This window comes from Barbus barbus (genome assembly GCF_936440315.1).
Source record: "Barbus barbus genome assembly, contig: SUPER_3_unloc_2, whole genome shotgun sequence".
In the NCBI taxonomy this organism is placed as follows: Eukaryota; Metazoa; Chordata; class Actinopteri; order Cypriniformes; family Cyprinidae; genus Barbus; species Barbus barbus.
The window spans coordinates 42,500-63,449 of NW_027636828.1; the positions used below are offsets into that span (position 1 = coordinate 42,500).

Consider the following 20,950-nt stretch of genomic DNA (forward strand, 5'->3'; position numbering starts at 1 on the left):
AGAAGAGATCAGATGTGCTATAACATTAGCCACATTTAAATCAAGACTCAAAACTCATCTGTTTAGCTTTGCATTTGTTGAATGAACACATTTAAATAAAATAGCTTTAAAAAAAATTATACTGTATGGTGTTTATGAAAATATTAAAAAATGAAGAAAGTTTACTGTGCTGGGGTAGGTTTAGGGGATGATAAATATAAAATTCAGTAATATAATATAAATATTAAAGGTTCTAAATATAATGTAGAAACTTTAATTTTCAAGATACAAATACAAATAAATTAATGAACAATAAACACCATTTTGTAGCTCTTTAATGTTGCTGTAGAGCCTCAGTTCAAGTGGCACTTGAACTGGACGTCTTTTCATATTTACTTAAAGCACAAAATAAACATGAATCAACATCAGAATGTATTTTATTTCAACAGCGGAAAGACATCAATACACACAATTTTTCAAGCTGAAGTCCACTGAAGTTGATCTATACTCCCGTCTGATTTGTTTGTTGGTGGAATGGCTGATTCAGTGTTATGATTGGTCAGATCGCCTGTCAATCAAGCTCTTTGCGAAGGGTCAGTTCAGATAGGATAATGCAATGTTTATGGATTTCATGTACTGTCTATAGTTAATTTTTACCCCCACATCTTCAGAATTTTTTTGTCCTAATGATTATTCACATTTTGAATAATCAAACAGTGGCAGGTTCCTGGTATAATTATTAAACTTCTGGTGAACTGAACTTCCTGTACATAAGTATAAATACTTGAAATATTTCCACACATCAGGAAACACATCAGGAATATAACAAGGTCTGCCTCAGAAAAGCTTCTATATTTATTTACTTGTTATCTTTATTTGTTAGTTGGTGTATAAAAATAGTCTACATTTAGGTTATGTTTTAGAAATCTCACTTCTCTTCACTGGAACTATTTGAAAGTGAATAAAAGTATGGGTCAGAAAACAGACACAAGAGAGAGACAAAGGAGGACAGATGATATCTATGAAAATACTGATGCTATAAGAGGCGGAATCACAATGGAGATAGAAGAATTGAATACAACGAGAATACAGCCACCTGAACACACAGGTACAGAGTTTAATAATTAATACATTTTCTCATGAAAAAATATTTATTATGAAAAATAATAGCATATGCACAGACCTTCAAAGAGAGAGATCAAGTATGTACTGGTGCTATATTTACTTCTAGTGAAGGGACTGACATCATGTCTGTGTTCTTCAGGAAGTGATTCAGTGAGGATCAGAAGATACAGAGCAGCTGTAGTGTGTTTGGTTCTGCTGTGTGTTCTTCTGCTGACTGCAGTCATAGTGCTGTGTGTCCAAGTCTTTACAAACATCGACCTGTTTCAAACCAAGGGCAAAAACATCATGGAAGAAAGAGACCAGCTACTAACCAGGAACAAAAACCTCTCGGAAGAAAGAGACCAGCTACTAACCAGGAACAAAAACCTCACAGGAGAGAGAGACCAGCTACTATCTAAGATTACTGGCCTTTCAGGAGACAGAGACTGGCTACTAAACAAGAACATTAATCTGACAAATGAAAGGGATGAATTAATATCCAACAATGACAACCTGATTAAACAAAGAGACCAGTTAAACCAGGAGATAAACAAAATGTTGAAAAGTCTCCATGAAATGGGTAATTATAAATTATTTTAAACAAGAACAAACATGTTTTAGAGGATCCATTATATAGCGGGAGGAAGTTGTGGCCTAATGGTTATAGAGTCGGACACACTCTCTAACCAGTGAATGTCCAGCACTCTCTCCACCCTCAATGCCATGACCTAGGTGCCCTTGAGCAAGGCACTGCATAAATGGTTGCCCACTGCTCCGGGTGTGTGTTCACGGTGTGTGTGTGCCCTTTGGATGGGTTAAATGCAAAGCACAAATTCAGAGTATGGGTCACCATACTTGGCCGTATGTCACGTCACTTTTAAATAGTTAAATTCGTTTTCACAGATGGATGGATTTACCATGAATTCAGTTATTACTACATGTCCTCTGGGCAGAAGAGCTGGACTGAGAGCAGAAGATATTGTACGGATAGAGGAGGAGAACTGATCATCATAGACAACAGAAAGGAACAAGTGAGTGAAAGATACTCTGTGTGTGTGTGTTGTTGTTTATCTGGATGAGTGATGAAATGCCTCTATCCTCAGTTTATTATAGAACTGTTATTGTTTAATCTTCTAAGGAGTTTGTTAATAACATTTCTGGTGGTGTTGATGTCTGGATTGGTCTGACTGACAGTGAAGAAGAGGGCACATGGAAATGGGTTGATGGCAGCACACTGACCTCTGGGTGAGAAATCACTGAACTGAGCTGATTATTATGTAATAAATTATTCTCACAGTCAGTATCATATCACACAGAAACATCTATTGCTGATCTGTTGATGCAGGTTCTGGGGGTCTGGAGAGCCAAATGGACACAGAGGAGAGAACTGTGCTCTAAATAATCCATCAAGATACGCTGATTATCCATGTAATGAGGCTTTTAAATGGATCTGTGAGAAGAGCATTTTACCCACCATACTGCCCTAGGAACATCATATACAATTTGTTTAAATAAATCAACATTAACTTCATAAATATCTGTATATCGTACTTTACAAACACACACCTGTTAAACATGAAATGGTTACACTTTATTTTGATAGTCCACTTTAGACATTCTACTAATTACAGGTAACTTTGTAACTACATGTCTACTAACTCTCAGTAGGGTAGGTTTATGGTTAGTAGAATAAGTTAACACTTGCAAACTTTTTTTGTTGTATGTCGTGGACCCATCAAAATAAAATATTAGAAGGTATTAAGCAGACAGTCTACTAATACTCTTATGACTGCTAGTTGACATGGAGTTACAAAGTTACTTACTGTTAGTAGAATATCTAAAGTGGACTATCAAAATAAAGTGTTACCCATTAAATATTTAGTAGAGAAAAAATGATTGCTAAGGTTTGGGTAAATCTTTGTTTTGTTGTGATTCCATAATAAATCAATTTGTAAATACAAATTAAATCTCGGTTTTGAATACTGTGAACCCTAACAGTGAACTTGAATTAAACAAATATGTCTAAACCAATTAATTTTTATGAGCATTTAGAACTTTCCTTTTCTTTAGAGCTCATTAAACTGACAGTTTTATGTAATCTGAATTATTATAGTTTTTGAGTTTAATAAAAGGAACTTCAATTTAACTGGGCCGGGATCTCTGTTTCCCAGGTTATGAATTGTTTAAGGTTTTCATCATGGTGACGAGTGGATCATGAGCTTAGTTCGAGAATAATGTTCTGTGTACTGCCTTACTCATTCAGCAGCTGCTAAGCTAATTATTGAGCTACCAATTAGCATGTTGGTATTTACTGCATTATAGTTATAGCTAGTTTCCACTACTATTAATATGTGAAATGAGATTAGATGAACATTTCAAGTTAATCAATTAATCTGTATTTTACTAAATAAAAGCCTAATGCAAAAAAGTAATGTATACTATACAGATAGACCTTAAAAGTTAAAGTAAATTAAATAATGTATTCTACAATTAATTTGTTTCCCCTCCTTTATCTTCCCAGGTTTCAAGAGGTGATATCAAAATCGGTGCCTTTGAAAAACTTAAAACCCCCAAACCCCTACATTATTTCTTCTGTTAAAACTTGTAACATGAGCTATAATGTTTAAATAATTTAACCCTTTTAGTGTCATGTTGTCAAGGCAGTGAAGCCGTAAATTTGCTATTTTCACGAACAAAAAGTTTTGTAAATGTAAAAAAAAAAAAATTAGCAAGCATTTTAGCATTTATGGATTAGCCCCACTCACTTTCACTGTAAGTGCCTCACTGTAACCCAGATTTTTACTTTTGTGATAATTAACCTTATGCCACTAGTGCTGCCAACTGAGTTTAACTTGTGTTGCTATTAACTTGTATGCGATGACCTGACAATTATCCATAGTAACAATAGTCTGCTCAAGCTCAAGCTATTTTTACTAATATATATTAAAACAGTTTGCATTTAAAAAAATTTAAGACAGTCTATGGTTAGGTAACTACACTATAGGGATGAATCTCAACAGATGTGGCCCAAATTTAAGGAGACCAGATCCTTTAAAAACTCGACCCTCGTGAAAATCACTAAATCATTTGCACATTGTTGGACGAGCATGCAAATGAAGCCACTGCTAAAACCATCAACCACAAAAAAGATCAGCTGCTTTAACTTTTGATGTACCAGCAACAACCTGAACATCTCAAAAGCTGCAAATGTTCCCAAACACCAACAAACTCAACAAACTTCTGAAGGTTTCATATAAATACTGAGCGATTCTGCAGTAACATATGCATTTGAATCTCATTTAAATTAAAACAATCAAAATTGTTGAAACAAATATTTAGGGTGAAAGAGAGGATATAGTTCACTTTGTGTCAGGATTATTGATTTATTACCCTCATAAAAATTTCACCCCCCTCCCATAACTGGACACCTGTTTGGACACCTGTTTTGTACACCCCTAGCCCCCACCGTCTAAGCGGGCCATCTTATTGACCTTATAGTGAACTTAAGAATTTATGACAATGTGTTTGTGTGTGTGTGTGTGTGTGTGGGGGCCGATGTTATGTGGTTTAAACTTTAAATGGTGAATTTGTGTTAAATGGGGTAAAGGGAAGTTTTTATTAAAGTGTTTTCACATACATATCAAGAAAAAACATCAAACATGTACGTAAAACGTACAAAGACTGTTTATTTCCCTACAAGTGGAGACTTAAAACAGGAAAAACGTAGAAAATAAAACAAAAAAAAAGCATTAGATACACTATCTTAAAACTAGTTGTTTGACAAAGTTAAATAGAAGAAGTGAGCGCGTTCGTTTAAACCTATTTTGCGGTTTTAAAAAGTTGTGACTTTATAACAGATACAAAGTTAAATAATATAGATTCGTTTTTATCTTACGATGGTACGTGTGTTTTTCCCTTACAAGTGGACAGTAGTCTTGTTAAAACAGTTTTAGGAAAAACTAAAACAAATAAAAAAGCATTAGATACGCTATTTCCTATCATTAGAATTTAAAACTAGGTCCTTTGACAAAGTTAAATAAATAGAAGAGTTGCGAGCGCGTTCGTTTATCTATAACAAAAAAGAATCGGATGCGTTAGTTAAAACAATAAGATATTTATCAAAAAACTATGTCTTGATTTTTTTTTTTTAAAGTTTGACTTTATAACAGACATAAAGTTAAATAATATAGAGACGAGTTCTCTTACCGTGAAGTGAAATAAAAAATATCAGACCGTTAAACAACAGTATAAGATAGCTGTAAAATCTTCTGACATTACAATTGAAAACCTAGCCTTTGTCCCAACTTAGAAAAGTTAAACAAATGTCTATCTTACGCAGCGTCCGTTTACACAACCTCATGCTTCTGTGTCAAACTCAGAATGAGCTCGCGGCCGCTGTCAGGCCACACCCACATCACCGTCCTAATGTGGGTGTACCGATAGCTCCCCTGTTGTAACGTCGTGTTTAAAAACCGGTGTTGAGGATAACTTATCTTCACCTAGACGTAAAATACGTACGTAGCTTTTGCGAAATTGGAAAAACAGAAAATTATTCTACAATGGCTGAGGCGTCAATACCTAAAACCCCCGAGAAGCCCGTCGTGGATGCTATGGATGATCTCACTCTAGCACCTAGGAAGATGAAACATGGTCCGTGTTTGACCAATTTCCTCCACGAAGCTTTGGATGACGTTAAGCGCGAGTTTCATTTATCCGGTAATCGCATATGCGGTTACAACTTTGACAAGACCAACAGGGAGGTCAGGCTGAGCACCGTGGACGCCGATGAAAGAATCACGTACGACACCAACGATGACCCCGAACTGTTTTTCACAGTAAAAGACTGGTGTTTATTTTACAACCACGTTTGGCGTGATTTAAAAGACGGATGCGATGACCCTCTATTCATAGGGGAATGGAACGGTGTTACGCCTGGAATGCGTTACAGAGTGTTAGGGGATCAGGTTAATAAACACAGCAATGATTACATCTACATACTTTGTAGCGATACCACAGAAGGTCTGCCCGAACGTGTTTGGCCGATATCTGAAGAGGATCATCTCAAATACTATAGCATTAAATTCTTGTTTCAATGGAAAGACGTGCCTGCATTAGAAGACATATTCGGAAAGATTGACAAATTGTTTAAGTGGTGCGACGCGTTTGACAGATACAACAACATAAAAGTGAAATTGTTTCACCCTGAATGGTGTGTGACCAGTCGGAGAGGCGCTCACGTAGCACCGCCCACATTCTATAACCATTAAATACAGACCTCCCCAACAGGACTCAGAGGTAATAAACTTCGATCGCTAACTGTGGCAACATGTCCCAAGAAAACGTTTCAACCGCACCTAGTTCTGTAGGCGATGACAATGCGTGTGCCGCATGGACGTCTACGGATAACATCGTCTGGTTGGACAAATTTTGTAAAGAACTGGGTTACCATAACCTCGCATTCTTGGCGAAGTACGGACCGTCTCAATCTATGGCGGGCGATGCTACAAGCTCTGATACCGTCACGGACAACGTCGACGGATGTATCGGTGTAACCGGCCATAAAATCATTAAAGCTGTTGTCGGGATCATTCTGGAACATCTGGTAGACAGACAGTTAAAGAAAGATTGTTATGGCTGTACGACGGATCATCCATCGCAAACGCAACATTCATGTCTCTATGAGGCTCCTGCGTACTATTTTCTCGGGTGTTTTGAAGAACTAAGGGATAAAGTGTGTAAACCTGACCTAAAACACATTCTGGCCCGAACATTGAAACTGTTTGGTTTAACCCCACACCTCCAAAGGATTCAGGGTGTTGTCGATGCTGTACTGTGCGAGCTCAGGGATGAAATGTTCATAGTCGGAGGATTGGCTGAACTCAGGACAACACTTGTGAACGAAACCTGTGAACAGGCTGTTTACGACGCTGTTGACAACTGGAAGAAAAGTGCTCCGGCAGGTTCCGACTAACTGGGAACATGGGAAACCTCTGCAACACAGTCTGTCTGACAAAACTCTTATTTAAACGACACATTAAGAGAGAAATAATAAATGTATTGTATAAGATTATCGATGATGAGACTGATTGTTATGTGGATAATAAACGTTTAACGAAATTAAAAAATCAAATGAGCATTGTACGGCGTATGTCGGTTGAGTGGAACATTATGCTGCGTCAATGTATTGCAAAGGGTTACGATATCCAGACGACTGTTAAAAACATTCTTGAAAATATGTCTGAATATGAAGAAAGTCTTAAAATTGGTAACATTTTGTGTCTTTGTACTTATGTAACCGATGTGTGTGTGATGGCCTTGTCAAGAAAAGAAGCAACGGATGTGTGTGAAATTATCGATGTATTAACTGAATATATGATTGAGAAAAATATTGTAATGTGTGTGAAATTCCTTCAATATCTAGATGTTGTGTAACCAATCATATTTAATGTTTGATTATGACTTCTACAACTGTTGTAAATAAAAATCCATGACACTAACAGCGTTTGTCATTATTTTCTGAAAAACACGGGGGTAAGATGTCTGAATTAATGAAAAAAGTGTACTACAATCCTTCAGATCCAGGATCTTTGGGGGGTAAAGCACGGTTAAAACGCGGAGTGTTACAGGAATACGGAGTAGCTCTGAAGGATAAAGAAGTGACGGATTGGTTAGCATCTCAGGACGCCTATACGTTACACAGAACCGCACCTGTCAAATACAAGCGCAATAGGGTAGTGGTGTACGGAAAAGATGTGCAGTTTCAAGCAGACCTGGTTGATATGTCTGCTTATTCGAAAGAAAACGATAATATAAAATTTTTACTAACGTGTATAGATATCTTTAGTAAGTACGCATGGGCTCGACCGCTGAAAAATAAGACGGGGAAGGAGGTTACCAAAGCGTTCGAATCTATACTCAAAGAAAACCGCATACCGCAAAAATTACAAACTGATAAAGGCACCGAATTTTTTAACAAACATTTCCAACAATTGATGAAAAAGCATAACATACATCATTTTGCTACGGCGAGCGACGTTAAGGCGTCTGTGATTGAACGTTTTAATCGAACGCTTCGCGGAAGAATGTCACGATTTTTAACAGCTGTCAATTCAAAATGTTATTATGACATCTTACAAGATCTTATAGATGGGTATAACGCGAGTTATATTGTATATTTTTGTTTACTCACTATAACATTATCTTATTCAAAATGATAAAACATGCTTAAAAATGTAATTCATGCACTGTTCTATGCAAACATGTACTAGTCTATGCAAAAGTGTGATATCCTACTGTACTGGATGTCTGAATACTGATAAATGGTCTTAGAGTGCCATCTATTGGTCATACTGAGTATAGATGTTTTATAGGCCGTATACACCGGTCAAGGAGTACAGTAAACTTAGGATAACCTGGGGAACTTTGGGTGATTTCCAGAATATGAGGAATATGACAGATACATGTAACCAACTGTGATGTATGTTGTCTGGGATCACTTCCAACCAATGGGAGTAGAAGAAGAACTTTTACTTTTTAAAAATGACGAATACAGACGAATGCCACCATTAAAAAATAGACAAGGTGAACAAGTAATTAAATGTGGTAAATCAAACAGACATAGACAATGAGAATAACAGGAACTACCAAATATGGGCAATAAGAAACATATATATACTCTGTACCGACACTCACAGAATCAGAATCAGTCAATGGGACAGCTGCTTCTCGACTTTATTGTCTTGTTATAATAAAGTCTTTTCTTTCACATTTGGAACTCTGCTGTTTTTGAGCCTTTCTAATTGCACGACTGAGATCCAGACCATCGACGAGAGCACGATTTTCCACAACATAAAAGTGGCACCCCAGATGGGACTGGACTGAGGCACCGGTGTCCTGAAGGGGCCGTTGCAGGCGAGGGACCTGGGTTAACACGCAAACAATCCGAAATTACGAGGCCTCAAGGTAAGCAAGTTTTGCTTATATATTTGGATATAAGGAGATTGTTTGCTGGTTGACTAAGGGTTGAGCCTGTGGCGGTGATTTAGGACAGGGCCTCACCAGCCAACGGACTTAAAATTATTTAAATGTAAAAATGCATATGGATTGATGAGTTTCAAGTGTTAAAGAATATGCCCATTAGTTAAAAGAGCACAGATGGTGCCAATATAAAGTAGTAGTGAAAAAGCCTAGTGAAGAAGGGCTAGAAGTGTGAGCGTCTAGTTAAGAGGGACGCTGAATGCCGGCACACGCCTAAGTTGAGAGGCGTGGGGATCTGTGGCTACCGGCCCCGGGATAGGGGGTGACTGCTCGGACAGGTCCGTTTCTAATCGAAACAGTTAGTTTTTGTTCGTTATATGTTATATGTTATATGTAAGTGTTGGTACACTTGAGCAATATATGTTTGTCTAAAAGTAAAAGTGCACGGTTATTTGATAAAACTGCAGAGAAAAATCACGTTAAGATTTGAAAAAGATCATATTGTATTGAATGGAATATTTTAACGGATTATTGAAAATTGAAAGAACTAGAAACACCCCAAAAAATTGGTTGTGTCGTTTGTTTGGGCATTCTCCACAGTGTCGACGCTGTGATCCAAATTGTGAAACTAAATTGTTGATAAAAAGAAAAGAATTGAAAAAGGCAATCTGAGCGCCTGTTTTCCCATTGTTGCGCCAGGGAGAGAAGAGGGGACCCGCGAGGGTGGGGGCTGAGGCTTTCTGTGTGTGTGGACTGATAAAGAGTGTGTGTGTGTGTGAAGTGCTCGAGCAGTGTGTGTGTGTGTGTGCGAAAAGGAAGGAGAGGGAGAGAGAGATTCTGTTATTCTGAGTTTGCCCATACGGAGACATGAAGCGGACAGAAAAAATAAAACACATCGATTTGAATGACCCTGACACTGAACAAGAAAATCAGTTTCAGGCAGCATTGGTACAGACACAAGGTATTCGCAATCATTTTTGGTTGGAATCCAGCTTTATTGATCTCTATGGGCATGAACAGAAATTGACAGAATACAAGAAAAATATCTTTTTCAGAAAATTGATTAAGATTACAAATTTGGGAGAAAAAGTAGCTGAATGGCCAGGAATAAAGTGGGAAGATGTGGTAATGAAACATATAACGATTCGGCGATTGAAATACAATTTGTTTAGACTTTGGGATGCAGCTCTTCCTTGGATGGGAGCTGAGTCAAATGCAATTGACATCCCAGTTGAACCAGTTGTAGCACCGTATATTAAAAATAATTGGGCACCCTGGCCAGTGCTCGAAAAAGGAGCTACAATTCTAGATAACATCCATCTCAGAGTGGAAGCTGAGACGAGAGAAGTGATTTGGACGTCCAGAGTGTTGTTTGAGTCACCAGAGATAGGAAGTGCGCAGCCTCTCTTTGTGACTGGCAGAACTCTGAGGCGCCTACTAGTGACGATTGAGCAGAAGTTACAGCCTCAGTTCATACGTCACGTGTGGGTGGAGATTCACGGAGATCAGGAAAGATCGGATTCATCTCAGTGCAAATTGCTAAAAACAATACTCCATTAAGTTAGAAAAAAGACAAGAAAAAGAAAGGATGGCAGAGGGGGAAATAAAGGGAAAAAAGAAAAGGGGAAAAAGAGGTAGAAAAATTTTAACAATGCCGGAAAGAAGCTTATTGATTGACTATATGGAACCTCTGTATCCGATGTGGTGCACAAGAAATGAATTGAATATCAATATAATTAGGATAAAATAATTTTGTATAGAATTAATGCCATCTCTTAATTACTCAATTTGGACAGGAGGATTGACAGCAACAGGTCGCAAATTTCATGAGAGGAGACTGTGGAGTTTTGAAGTTTTCAGCGTGGGGGAACACATCATTTGGACAAAAGCTAATCTTCGGATAAAAGAAACAAAGGGCTTTGGGCTACCTTTTAAGTTATTAACCAGAAAACACATTGTGATTATTCTAAAATATTTGAGATACACTAACCAGATTTCTTAAAAAAGGTGATAAAGTCCTCAGCCCAGTACAAGTCCAGGTGTAATCAGGGGTCGGATACTTTTAGTGATCCTCGTCTGATGAGCTTGGTGAAGAATTAGCTATTAAGTTTTAAACCACTGGGATTATAGAGGTAAAATCACCTAATAAACAGAGAAATAATTAGATAAAAACTATTTGCTAAATAAATTGATAGGGAAAAATTTTATAATGTCTAGTCCAGTAGAATTATTGGCCTCTGAAAATCCAGCATGTAAAGAAAATATAGGGGGACTCTCGAAAAAATGGGCAAAAAGAACAAAGAAATTGGCCACCAAGTGGCCGGTAGAGGGAACATTTAATGTGGCTATGTGTAGAGAGATGGAAGTGCTGATTAAAAATCACAAGACCAATGACAAATCTAGAAAACGAAATGACAAGAGGGAACAAGAATTAGGGGTGTTGAATTTATTCAAGCAATATGGGATTAAATTATGGAAATTGGAAAGGGGAAACAAAACGGGTGAAGTAAAAGAAGAAAGACCACCTCCATATGCTCCTTGCTGTGACCAGGCCGTCAATCAGATGCCAATCATACACGGAAAAATAGATATAAAAGGACCCATAGAATTTGAGGGGTATGTACATGAAACAAGCTCAGACGAAGAGAGAGAAGAGCAGAGCTGCCTAGAATCATTGTCATTAGAAAGCAGGGAGAAAGAATATGCTTGCAGGGTCGTGAAGGAGGGGCTGGAGCCACAGGAGGAAAGGCTGGAGCTACAGGAGGAGGGGCAGTGGGCATCTACACCAGCACCACGGCCGAGACGAGAGAGAGAGAGAGCAATCTACAAAGAAGAGCCAAGAATTGAAGGAAGGGGGGCTGGAGCCCACAAGAAGAAAAATAAATCAGGAGCACCTCCCACACGTCATGAGCTTGAATCGATGCTAAAGGAGATGGAAGAGCGTTATAAGCGCGAAACAGCAGCAGGTGGCGGCAGTGAGAGAAGTGAGGAGAGTGAGTCAGAAAGATCATCTGAGGAAGGAGCGCCCTCTGCTGACTCAATACAGGAAGAACTGGCTGAGATGGAGGAAAGATGCAACAGGACAAGAGAGAAAATCAAGCAAGCTATTAACATGACAAGAGAAGAATATGAGCAGGTAGAGAGATCATTACAACAAGAAGCAAATGAATTATTGCATCTTCAGTCAAAGCAGCCTCATTCAAGTCTGCGTTACCCAGTTCAGCGAAAACAGTACAAACAAGTTGAAGGGATACTGACCTTACAGGACATAGAGCCACTGAAAGATCAGCATCAAGTGCAAAGACAAAGAAATGAAGACAGATCAGCACGGACGATGAGATCTCCAACAAGAACAACAGAAGAAGCCAAGGATGGTGAATCAAGACATCAGTGCCCAATTCTCATCAAGCAAGGGCATGCTCAATATATACCCTGGGCTGGTCAAGATTTGGACTCTCTAGTGTCCCGTCTCCCAGATATTCATGAAGGAGCTGGAAAATGGATCAAAACAGTGGAAGAAGAAACAACTGGAAAGCTGTTGGCACTAGGTGACATCAAAGCATTGCTTGTAAAATGCCTAGGAGCCTCCAAGATGAATGACATCCTAAAGCAGTCTGGCCTTCTGCATGCAGTGGACAGACCTGAAGCAGATGGAACCTCCTTTGACAAACATCGACGTGATATTTGGAGGGTGCTGAGAGCTGAGTACCCAATGCAAACTGACCCAAGCTGCCTGAAGGGGGAGCCGATGGGAGAAATAGAAAATCCTACCACCTATATTCAGAAACAACTGAGACGATGGAAAGAAGAACTGGAAAGAGATCCTGAACAAGACAGAGTACTGACAGCACTCTTCAGGACTGCAATTGTGGAAGCCATGCCTGCATCAGTAAAGCTGAAGCTGGAAGATGTGGTAGGTCTGAATTCAAAATCACACAAAGAATTCAGAGACCATGTGGTTCATGCTGTGGAACAATACAGAAAGCAAGAACTGAAGATGAGAAATCAAGAAAAAGAACTACAAAGAAAGCTGACCCAAATGCAACTTGAAGAGCTCCTGAACAAAAAGAAAAGGATCCTTGCAGTGCAAAAGGAAGACTCCTCAGCTGTTATGGCACCTGTCAACACTTCAGTGCCAGTTAATACACCAGCACCAATGAATGTGGCTGCACCAGCAAATCAGATTGTGACAACACAGGCGCCACCTGCTGGACCAGGGAATGCACCACAAGGACAGCAACCAGTGGTAATATATCTCAAGCCAGAGCAAGCAAACAACAGGAATTGGAACAGACCACAACAAGGAGGGCGTGGTAGAGGCAGATTCAACAACAATCAACAGAGACCAGGAATATGCTGGGGATGCAATCAGCCTGGACATCTTAAAAGAGACTGTCCCTCCAATCCTTGGATGCAAGACCAATTGATGACAACAGGGGTTGGTTATGAACAACAACCAATGCAGACCCGAGTTCAAGGACCTGTCAACCCGTGGCGTGGTCCTAATCAAGGTTACTAGGGCTGCCCAGAGAATCCTGAGGGGAGGAACCAACTTCCAATGATATCTTCGGATGCCGATCAAGAACCAATGTTGCGAGTTAATATCGAAGGAAAAGCAATAACTCTTATGCTTGATACAGGGGCATCGTACTCGTGCTTAAATCCAAGATATGCCTCGCACCTCCCCATGTCTGGAAAATATATAAAGACAGTAGGATTCTCGGGAGTGACTCAGCTACTTCCTATGACGACCCCTGTAAGCATAAGCTTAGAAGACACAGAAATAAGATTACCAATTTTAGTTTCAGAACATACACCTGTCAACCTGTTAGGTAGGGATGCTATATGTAAATTGAAAATGCAAATATGGTGTACTCCAGATGGAATTTATATAAATGATAGAGCAGTGAGACAAATGAATTTGACAGAATTACAACAAACACAAGAGCCATGTGCTAATATATATTGGTTAGGGGATTTGTATAAAGACGTAGAAAAAACACTTAGCAAATGGGGAAGATACATAAGAGAACAACTTTGTGAACCAAGTCTACCAAAAACTGAATTTCATTGTACTATGAAGTATGATGAAAGCAAAGAGCCAGAATTTGAAAAAAGGTGGCTAAAAGACACAAAAGAACTAACTATCCCCATGATGTCACAATATATAGTGATAGGACCAAAAGGTGCAGCTCTGCAGGTAGATAGAGAAGAATTCATTGATGAGTGGTTTGATGTGCCTAACTCAGTTCCCCATGTTACTCTGTATGTAAATAAAGACTGTGTTTCCAAAGACTTAGGCCCCATGATGAAAAAAGCAGAAAAAAGTAAGTGGGAAGTTACAGAAAATCCTCTAATATTTCAATCAACAGATGACCAGTATCTTAAGATTTTATGCGCAACTCCAATGATGGGAGTTCCTAGAATGATTGTAAATACAAAAAACAAACCAAGAGTTGAGGAACATCAAACAAAACAGACTGAATTAATAAGAGAAATGGAGAGGCAAGTGCCATCAGAATTATGGTCACAACATGATACTGATGTAGGGCTAGTAAAGTCAGCCAACCCAATTAGAATAATACTTAGACCTGGAGCTACAGTACCTAGGAAAAAACAATACCCCTTGAAACCAGAAGCTGTAGAAGGAATAAAAAAGACAATTGAGGGGTTAATGACAGCAGGAGTGCTAATTGAAATCAATAGTCCTAGCAACACTCCAATATTGCCAGTAGCTAAAGCAGATAAATCCAAATGGCGTCTGGTGCATGACCTGAGAGCAGTAAATGAGATTGTGGAGGACTGGCCTGCGGAGGTTCCAAATCCGCATACGCTGCTAACCAATGTTCCATCTACTGCTAATTATTACACTGTGATTGATCTGTGTTCTGCCTTTTTCAGTGTTCCCCTGTCAGAGGAAAGCAGACCATTGTTTGCGTTCACCTATCAAGGTAAAAAATTAAGTTATACTCGAATGCCCCAGGGCTTCAAGCACTCGCCCCACATTTTTAATCAGGTATTAAAAACAGATCTAGAGGACCTCAGGTTAGATAGTACCCTAATACAGTATGTAGATGATTTGCTTCTTGCTTCTGCAACTCTGGAACAGTGTCATCAGGACTCAATTAAAGTGCTTACTAAATTAGCAGAGGGGGGACATAAGGTTTCCAAAGACAAGCTCCAATATTGCCTGCCACAGGTTGAGTACTTAGGACGAACAATATCACATGGGATGAAAGCAATATCACCCAGTCAATTAGAGGGCATTAGCAAAGTACCCCAACCTCAAACAGTAGGGCAGATGATGACTTTTCTAGGAATGACAGGTTTTAGTTCAGATTGGATTGAAGACTATGCCATTAAAACAGCCCCGTTAAGAGCCTTAATGAAACAAGTGGGTCATCAAAATCTTAGGGCACCACTGACATGGACAACAGATGCATTAATAGCATTTGAATCATTAAAAAGAGAATTGCAGTCTGCACCTGCATTAGCAACACCAGCATATGACCATGTATTTCATTTGTATGTTGCAAATAGAAAAGATGGCTATGCATCTGCAGTACTTATGCAAGAGACTTGTAGTGGAAGGAAAAAACAACCAATTGCCTACTACAGCACAAAATTAGACAGTGTGGCTGAAGGATACCCGCCATGCTATCAACAAGGATTAGCAGCAGTGTACTTTGCATATGAAAAAGCCTCTACAATAACTATGGGTTATCCAGTCATAATATATGCACATCATAAGATAGTGGAGTTGTGGGAACAGGGTAAATTCGTTCTTACCCCTTCTAGGTGTCTGGCATATTCAACATTATTGACCTTTCCAGATATAACGATAAGGAGATGCACAATAGTCAATCCAGCCAATCACATACCTTTGCAAGATGAGGGAATACCTCACGAATGTGTAGCTGACTCCTTAGCATTCACCAGATTAAGACCAGATTTAGAATCAACACCCATCTCTGAGGCACAGGTTGATTACTTTGTAGATGGATCATGCTTCAGAGACCATTTGGGTAATCACGCAGGATTTGCAATTGTTAGATGTGACAGTGATGACTTTATTCCAGTGGTGGTGCAGCATTGTGAACAACCATGCTCAGCACAACTGGCAGAGTTGAAAGCTCTTACTGAAGCCTGTAAATTAGCTAAAGGCATATCAGCAAATATTTATACTGATTCTGCGTATGCTCATGGTGTATGTCACCTTTTTGGAGCAGTTTGGAAGCAAAGGGGATTTAAGAAAAGTGATGGTACACCAGTACAACATGGTGATCAGATAATTGATCTAATAACAGCTATGATGCATCCAAAGAGATTGGCCATCGTTAAATGCCAAGCACACAAGAAGGGTAATGACTTTGTGATTAGGGGCAATAATGAAGCAGATAAATATGCTAGACAAGCATCTGGCTGCACTACAGCAATAATGGCTCCGTCCATTCTGATTCAACCTCAGCCTCAATTAGCAGATGTAGCACGGATGCAGCAACAAGCTACCCCATATGAACTCAGTGTATGGCAACAGAGAGGAGCGACAAGAGACGCAAATGGGCTTTGGCGGTCACATGAAGGACAAATGATAGCTCCCACACCATTGCTTACAATCCTGATCTCTGACGCGCATGGTTTCGACCATTGCGCGAGGGGGGAAGTGATTAGAAAGGTAAAACGCCAAGGATTTTGGTCACCTTATTTACAAGCAATGGTGGATGAGTATCTGTCTGAGTGTGACGTCTGTGCCCAAAATAATGTAAGAAAGGGAACAACCGCACCCGTAGGTCACATTCCTGTCCCAGAAGGGCCATTCAAACATTTGGTAATGGACTATGCAGATATGATAAGAACTGTCAGAGGTAAAAGATATTTACTGGTTATAATTGACAGATTTAGTAGATGGGTGGAAGCTGTTCCATCAGCAGACCAAGGGGCTCAAACAGTGATTAAATTTTTGACCAGAGAAGTAATTCCCAGATTTGGAATACCATCCCAAATTAGTTCAGACAATGGATCAGCATTCATTCAAAGAACAGTAAAGGCAGTAATACAACAGTTAAGGGTAAAGCAACGTCTAGGTTGTGTCTATAGACCTCAATCTCAAGGGATAGTGGAACGAATTAATGGGACTCTCAAGGCGAAATTGAACAAAATTTGCGCCGATACAAAATTAAATTGGGTAGATGCACTGCCTTTGGCGTTGATGAGTTATCGTATGCAAACAAATAGGATAACAAACTTGACCCCACATGAAATGCTGACAGGTAGACCAATGCCAGTCCCATATTTGAGAGGTCCATATGAAGGACCGCCCCTTGAACAGTTGCAAATGGAGTTAAAAGCATATATGAAACAGCTGACGAAAATTCATGAAGCCATCCATACACAAGAACAGAATAGAGGTCCAAGAGAGGAAGAGGAAACACCTAGTGTTATACAACCTGGAGATCAGGTATATTTGAGGGTCTTTAGAAGGAAATGGAATGAGCCAAGAAGGGAAGGGCCATACACTGTAGAAAGAGCCACCCCAACAGCAGTACAGGTGCAAGGTAGCACAACTTGGTACCATTTAAATCATTGTACCAGAGTACCCAGATTGAGACCCAGAAGACGAGAAGAACAGATAGTAGAGCTCCCTTCAAGGGAGCACAGTCCAGAGAGAGGTGGGGAAGAAAATGAGCAAGTAGGGCCCCCTCCAAGAGAGCAGAGTCCTGAAAGTAACGGGGAGGGGGAAGAAAGTAATGCTGATGAACCTCATTTCAGGGAAACAGAGCGCGCAGAAGCCGCAGCACTGACTGAAGATGGGGTGCAGCCTCCAGAAGTGGAACATGAAAGTCAGGGTGAAACTGATCGTGATCTTGGTGATGATATATCTGCTGCAGAGATTGCCCAAGACGCGGGGCAATCCACAAGACCATTCGAACCACAGCCATCAACTAGTGTTCAACCCAGATATCAACCTGATGAATTCCTCACGCTTGATCCAAACACCATTGCTGAATTATTCTCTTAAAATGACTGATCAGAAACCAGGTATTTATGCAAACGGACATGTTAGAAAGGGGTCAGTAAGTAGGGCTAACGATAATGAAAACAATGCTAAAACATCAGATTTAAAGAAAGAAGGACTGCTAGGTGCGGCCCATGACAATGAGTGGTTCAAATGGGCAGAATACACTGCAAAAGTAGCAGGAATGGATAGTTGTGTGTTTTGTTCTCCATCCCCTCTCGAAAAATTAACAGTAGTGCCCAGTCCCTATGATTTCATCCAATGTGGTAAACATTATGCTCAATATTGTAAAGACACTAAAGCTAAAGGGATACGTTTTCTAAATGCCACATATTGTCCAGCAGAATGCTTACTTATGCTAGGAAACAAGGGCTACTATAGAGATTTTGGCAAAATAAGAATAGGAAAAGAGTGTAATCAGATGAATATTAGAGTTGCTCGAAATAAAAGAGAGATCCCATCAGCCTATGATATTGACTACACATTAGATTATGAATGCTTCAACAGAACCAACGGAAAACAAGATGTGGGTGAATTTGGGGGCAACTGTGCGGTAATTTGGCATATGGATGTATTCATGTTTCGAAATCCACATGTAGCTAAGTTTCATAGTATAATGTATGCTACCGCAACTATAAAAACAAATATGACAATTGTGAGATTAATAGACAAATGTGCAGAAGCTACAATTCACTTTCCTTTTATTTATTATCTAATGGATCAAACAGAAGCCGTGGCAGATTACTATTGGATGTGTGGAGGAAAAAGATTGCGAACCACACTCCCAAAAGATTGGAAAGGTATTTGTACCAGAGTAAGATTGATGCAAGGAATAACAATAATAGAGGGAAACATAGATAGTGTAAAGAACCCCAAATCACAAGTAAGCAGAGCAAAGAGAGCGTATGCTCCAGACCCAAAGGTGTACTTAGATGCAATTGGCCAACCTAGAGGAATACCAGATAAATTTAAAGCAAGAAATGAGGTAAAGTCTGGCTTTGAGTCTCTACTTGTATGGATAGCCACCAACAAAAACACTGAATGGATTAATTACATTTACTATAATCAGCAGAGGTTCATTAATTACACCAATGATGCCTTAAGTGCTCTTGGAGAACAATTAGATGCAACAAGCAAAATGACATGGCAAAATAGACAAGCTTTGAATTGGCTGTTGGCGGAGAAAGGAGGAGTTTGTGTAATGTTTGGTTCTGACTGTTGTACCTATATCCCAAATAATACAGCGCCAGATGGATCGTTCACCCAAGCGATGGATAAACTGAAAAATCTGAGGGAAGAAGTGACCTTGAATGCTGGAACAGATCTGCAGATTGGAGACTGGTTAAATTCAATTTTTGGGTCTTGGAAAGGGTGGTTGATTAAGGTGGGCATTGTAATAGCTATTGCTATTGTTGTGTTTTTTGCACTGTTTTGTTGTGTTATACCTTTCATCAGATCCATGCTAGCCAGTGCTGCTGCCAAACAGATGCTAAGCATATCAGTAAGACCAACCGGAGTTGACATTGGATATGCTCACGGATACACTGTGGGCCCTGGACTGGACGAACTAGACGACTTTGACCTAGAAGAGACTATTCTGTGAAACCTTTCCTGAAAGAACAACGGAGTGGTAGGGAAGGGGTGCCTTTTAATTTTTTATATTTCTTTATTTTCACTTTTGTAGATATATTAGAGGTGTGGGATAGTGTAGGGAGAGAGATAGGGGTACTATGTATTTTCCTTTGGCATATGCCCCTTCCTGAAGTCATTTACTCCTTATATCATTTATATTTACTCCTTATATCATTTATATTGAAATTATTTACTAATCATGTATAATGTGAATACTGAAAGAAAAAGGGAACGATAAGGGTCTGAAGCAGGTCATTGTCCATGTTATGAGGCATTGCAACCAGAAAAAGGGAATGACAAAGAAGGATTAATTGGTATCTGAAAGGTGATTGAGGGTCTGACCCAAGTCAGGAGTGCAATAACAGTGTTTATTCATTTAGCCCAGCCTTCAGAGATCAATATGTATTTTTTCTATACTTATTTTTTATGCTATTACACTAACATTCCATTAGTTACTATAACAATGATTGCTGTATACACTGGAACATGCTGTCAGAAAGGAAGAAGGAAGGATCGACGAGCACCTCAGTGCTTAGCAACACGAGTAGATTCAACTGGGGGTTAAAAACCCACCATCTACTCCAACACCAGATAGGGCTAGAGGAAGCTCCTCTGGCAACGAAGGATAACATCACCAGATAGCGCTCTAGGCTACCGGAAATGCCTAGAGTTCCTCTGGCTGCGTGGGACAAACCAGTGTTTTAAAATCAATTTTCTAGATGTGTTTATTAATCACTCATATATTCTACATAACCATGACAACCATGGGCAAGGCTTGAACATTTTGTGCACATGCTTACACACACATTAATGATTGAATTATTAATCCCGAAAAGTATGGTTGGATAGGAAGACAGATTCTTTTACTCTTCTCTAGTCAAAGGTGAGGAGAGATGTTTGGGTCTGGCTTCCTCTGGAGTGCGGTATCATGAAGAAACAATTTGATAAGAGGTTATGAGAGGCCACACGCTGGCTGAAAGAGGGTATAAAACTGAGGGGTGGACTCATGGAACTGCACTCTAGTTAATGAACATGATTGTGAGACTTAGTAAAGTCTCAAAGAGAGGAATATATTGTATATTTTTGTTTACTCACTATAACATTATCTTATTCAAAATGATAAAACATGCTTAAAAATGTAATTCATGCACTGTTCTATGCAAACATGTACTAGTCTATGCAAAAGTGTGATATCCTACTGTACTGGATGTCTGAATACTGATAAATGGTCTTAGAGTGCCA

General features: G+C 39.3%; 1 protein-coding gene across 1 annotated transcript; it reads left to right on the plus strand.

Annotated features, from left to right (window-relative positions):
• The first annotated feature begins 332 nt into the window (after positions 1-332).
• On the plus strand, positions 333-3,795 carry LOC306860239 (uncharacterized protein). The gene is made up of 4 exons (XM_079401833.1): positions 333-1,663; positions 1,987-2,114; positions 2,222-2,328; positions 2,429-3,795. The coding sequence occupies exons 1-4, from the start codon at positions 1,153-1,155 to the stop codon at positions 2,568-2,570; spliced, it is 888 nt and encodes a 295-aa protein (XP_079257959.1). The 5' UTR covers positions 333-1,152; the 3' UTR covers positions 2,571-3,795.
• Positions 3,796-20,950: the final 17,155 nt, after the last annotated feature.

Coding starts and splice junctions, on each gene's coding strand:
- LOC306860239 (XM_079401833.1), top strand. CDS start 1,153: ATGCACAGACCTTCAAAGAGAGAGATCAAGTATGTACTGGTGCTATAT. Junction 2,115..2,221: donor TAGACAACAGAAAGGAACAA/GTGAGTGAAAGA, acceptor TAATCTTCTAAG/GAGTTTGTTAATAACATTTC. Junction 2,329..2,428: donor GGCAGCACACTGACCTCTGG/GTGAGAAATCAC, acceptor CTGTTGATGCAG/GTTCTGGGGGTCTGGAGAGC.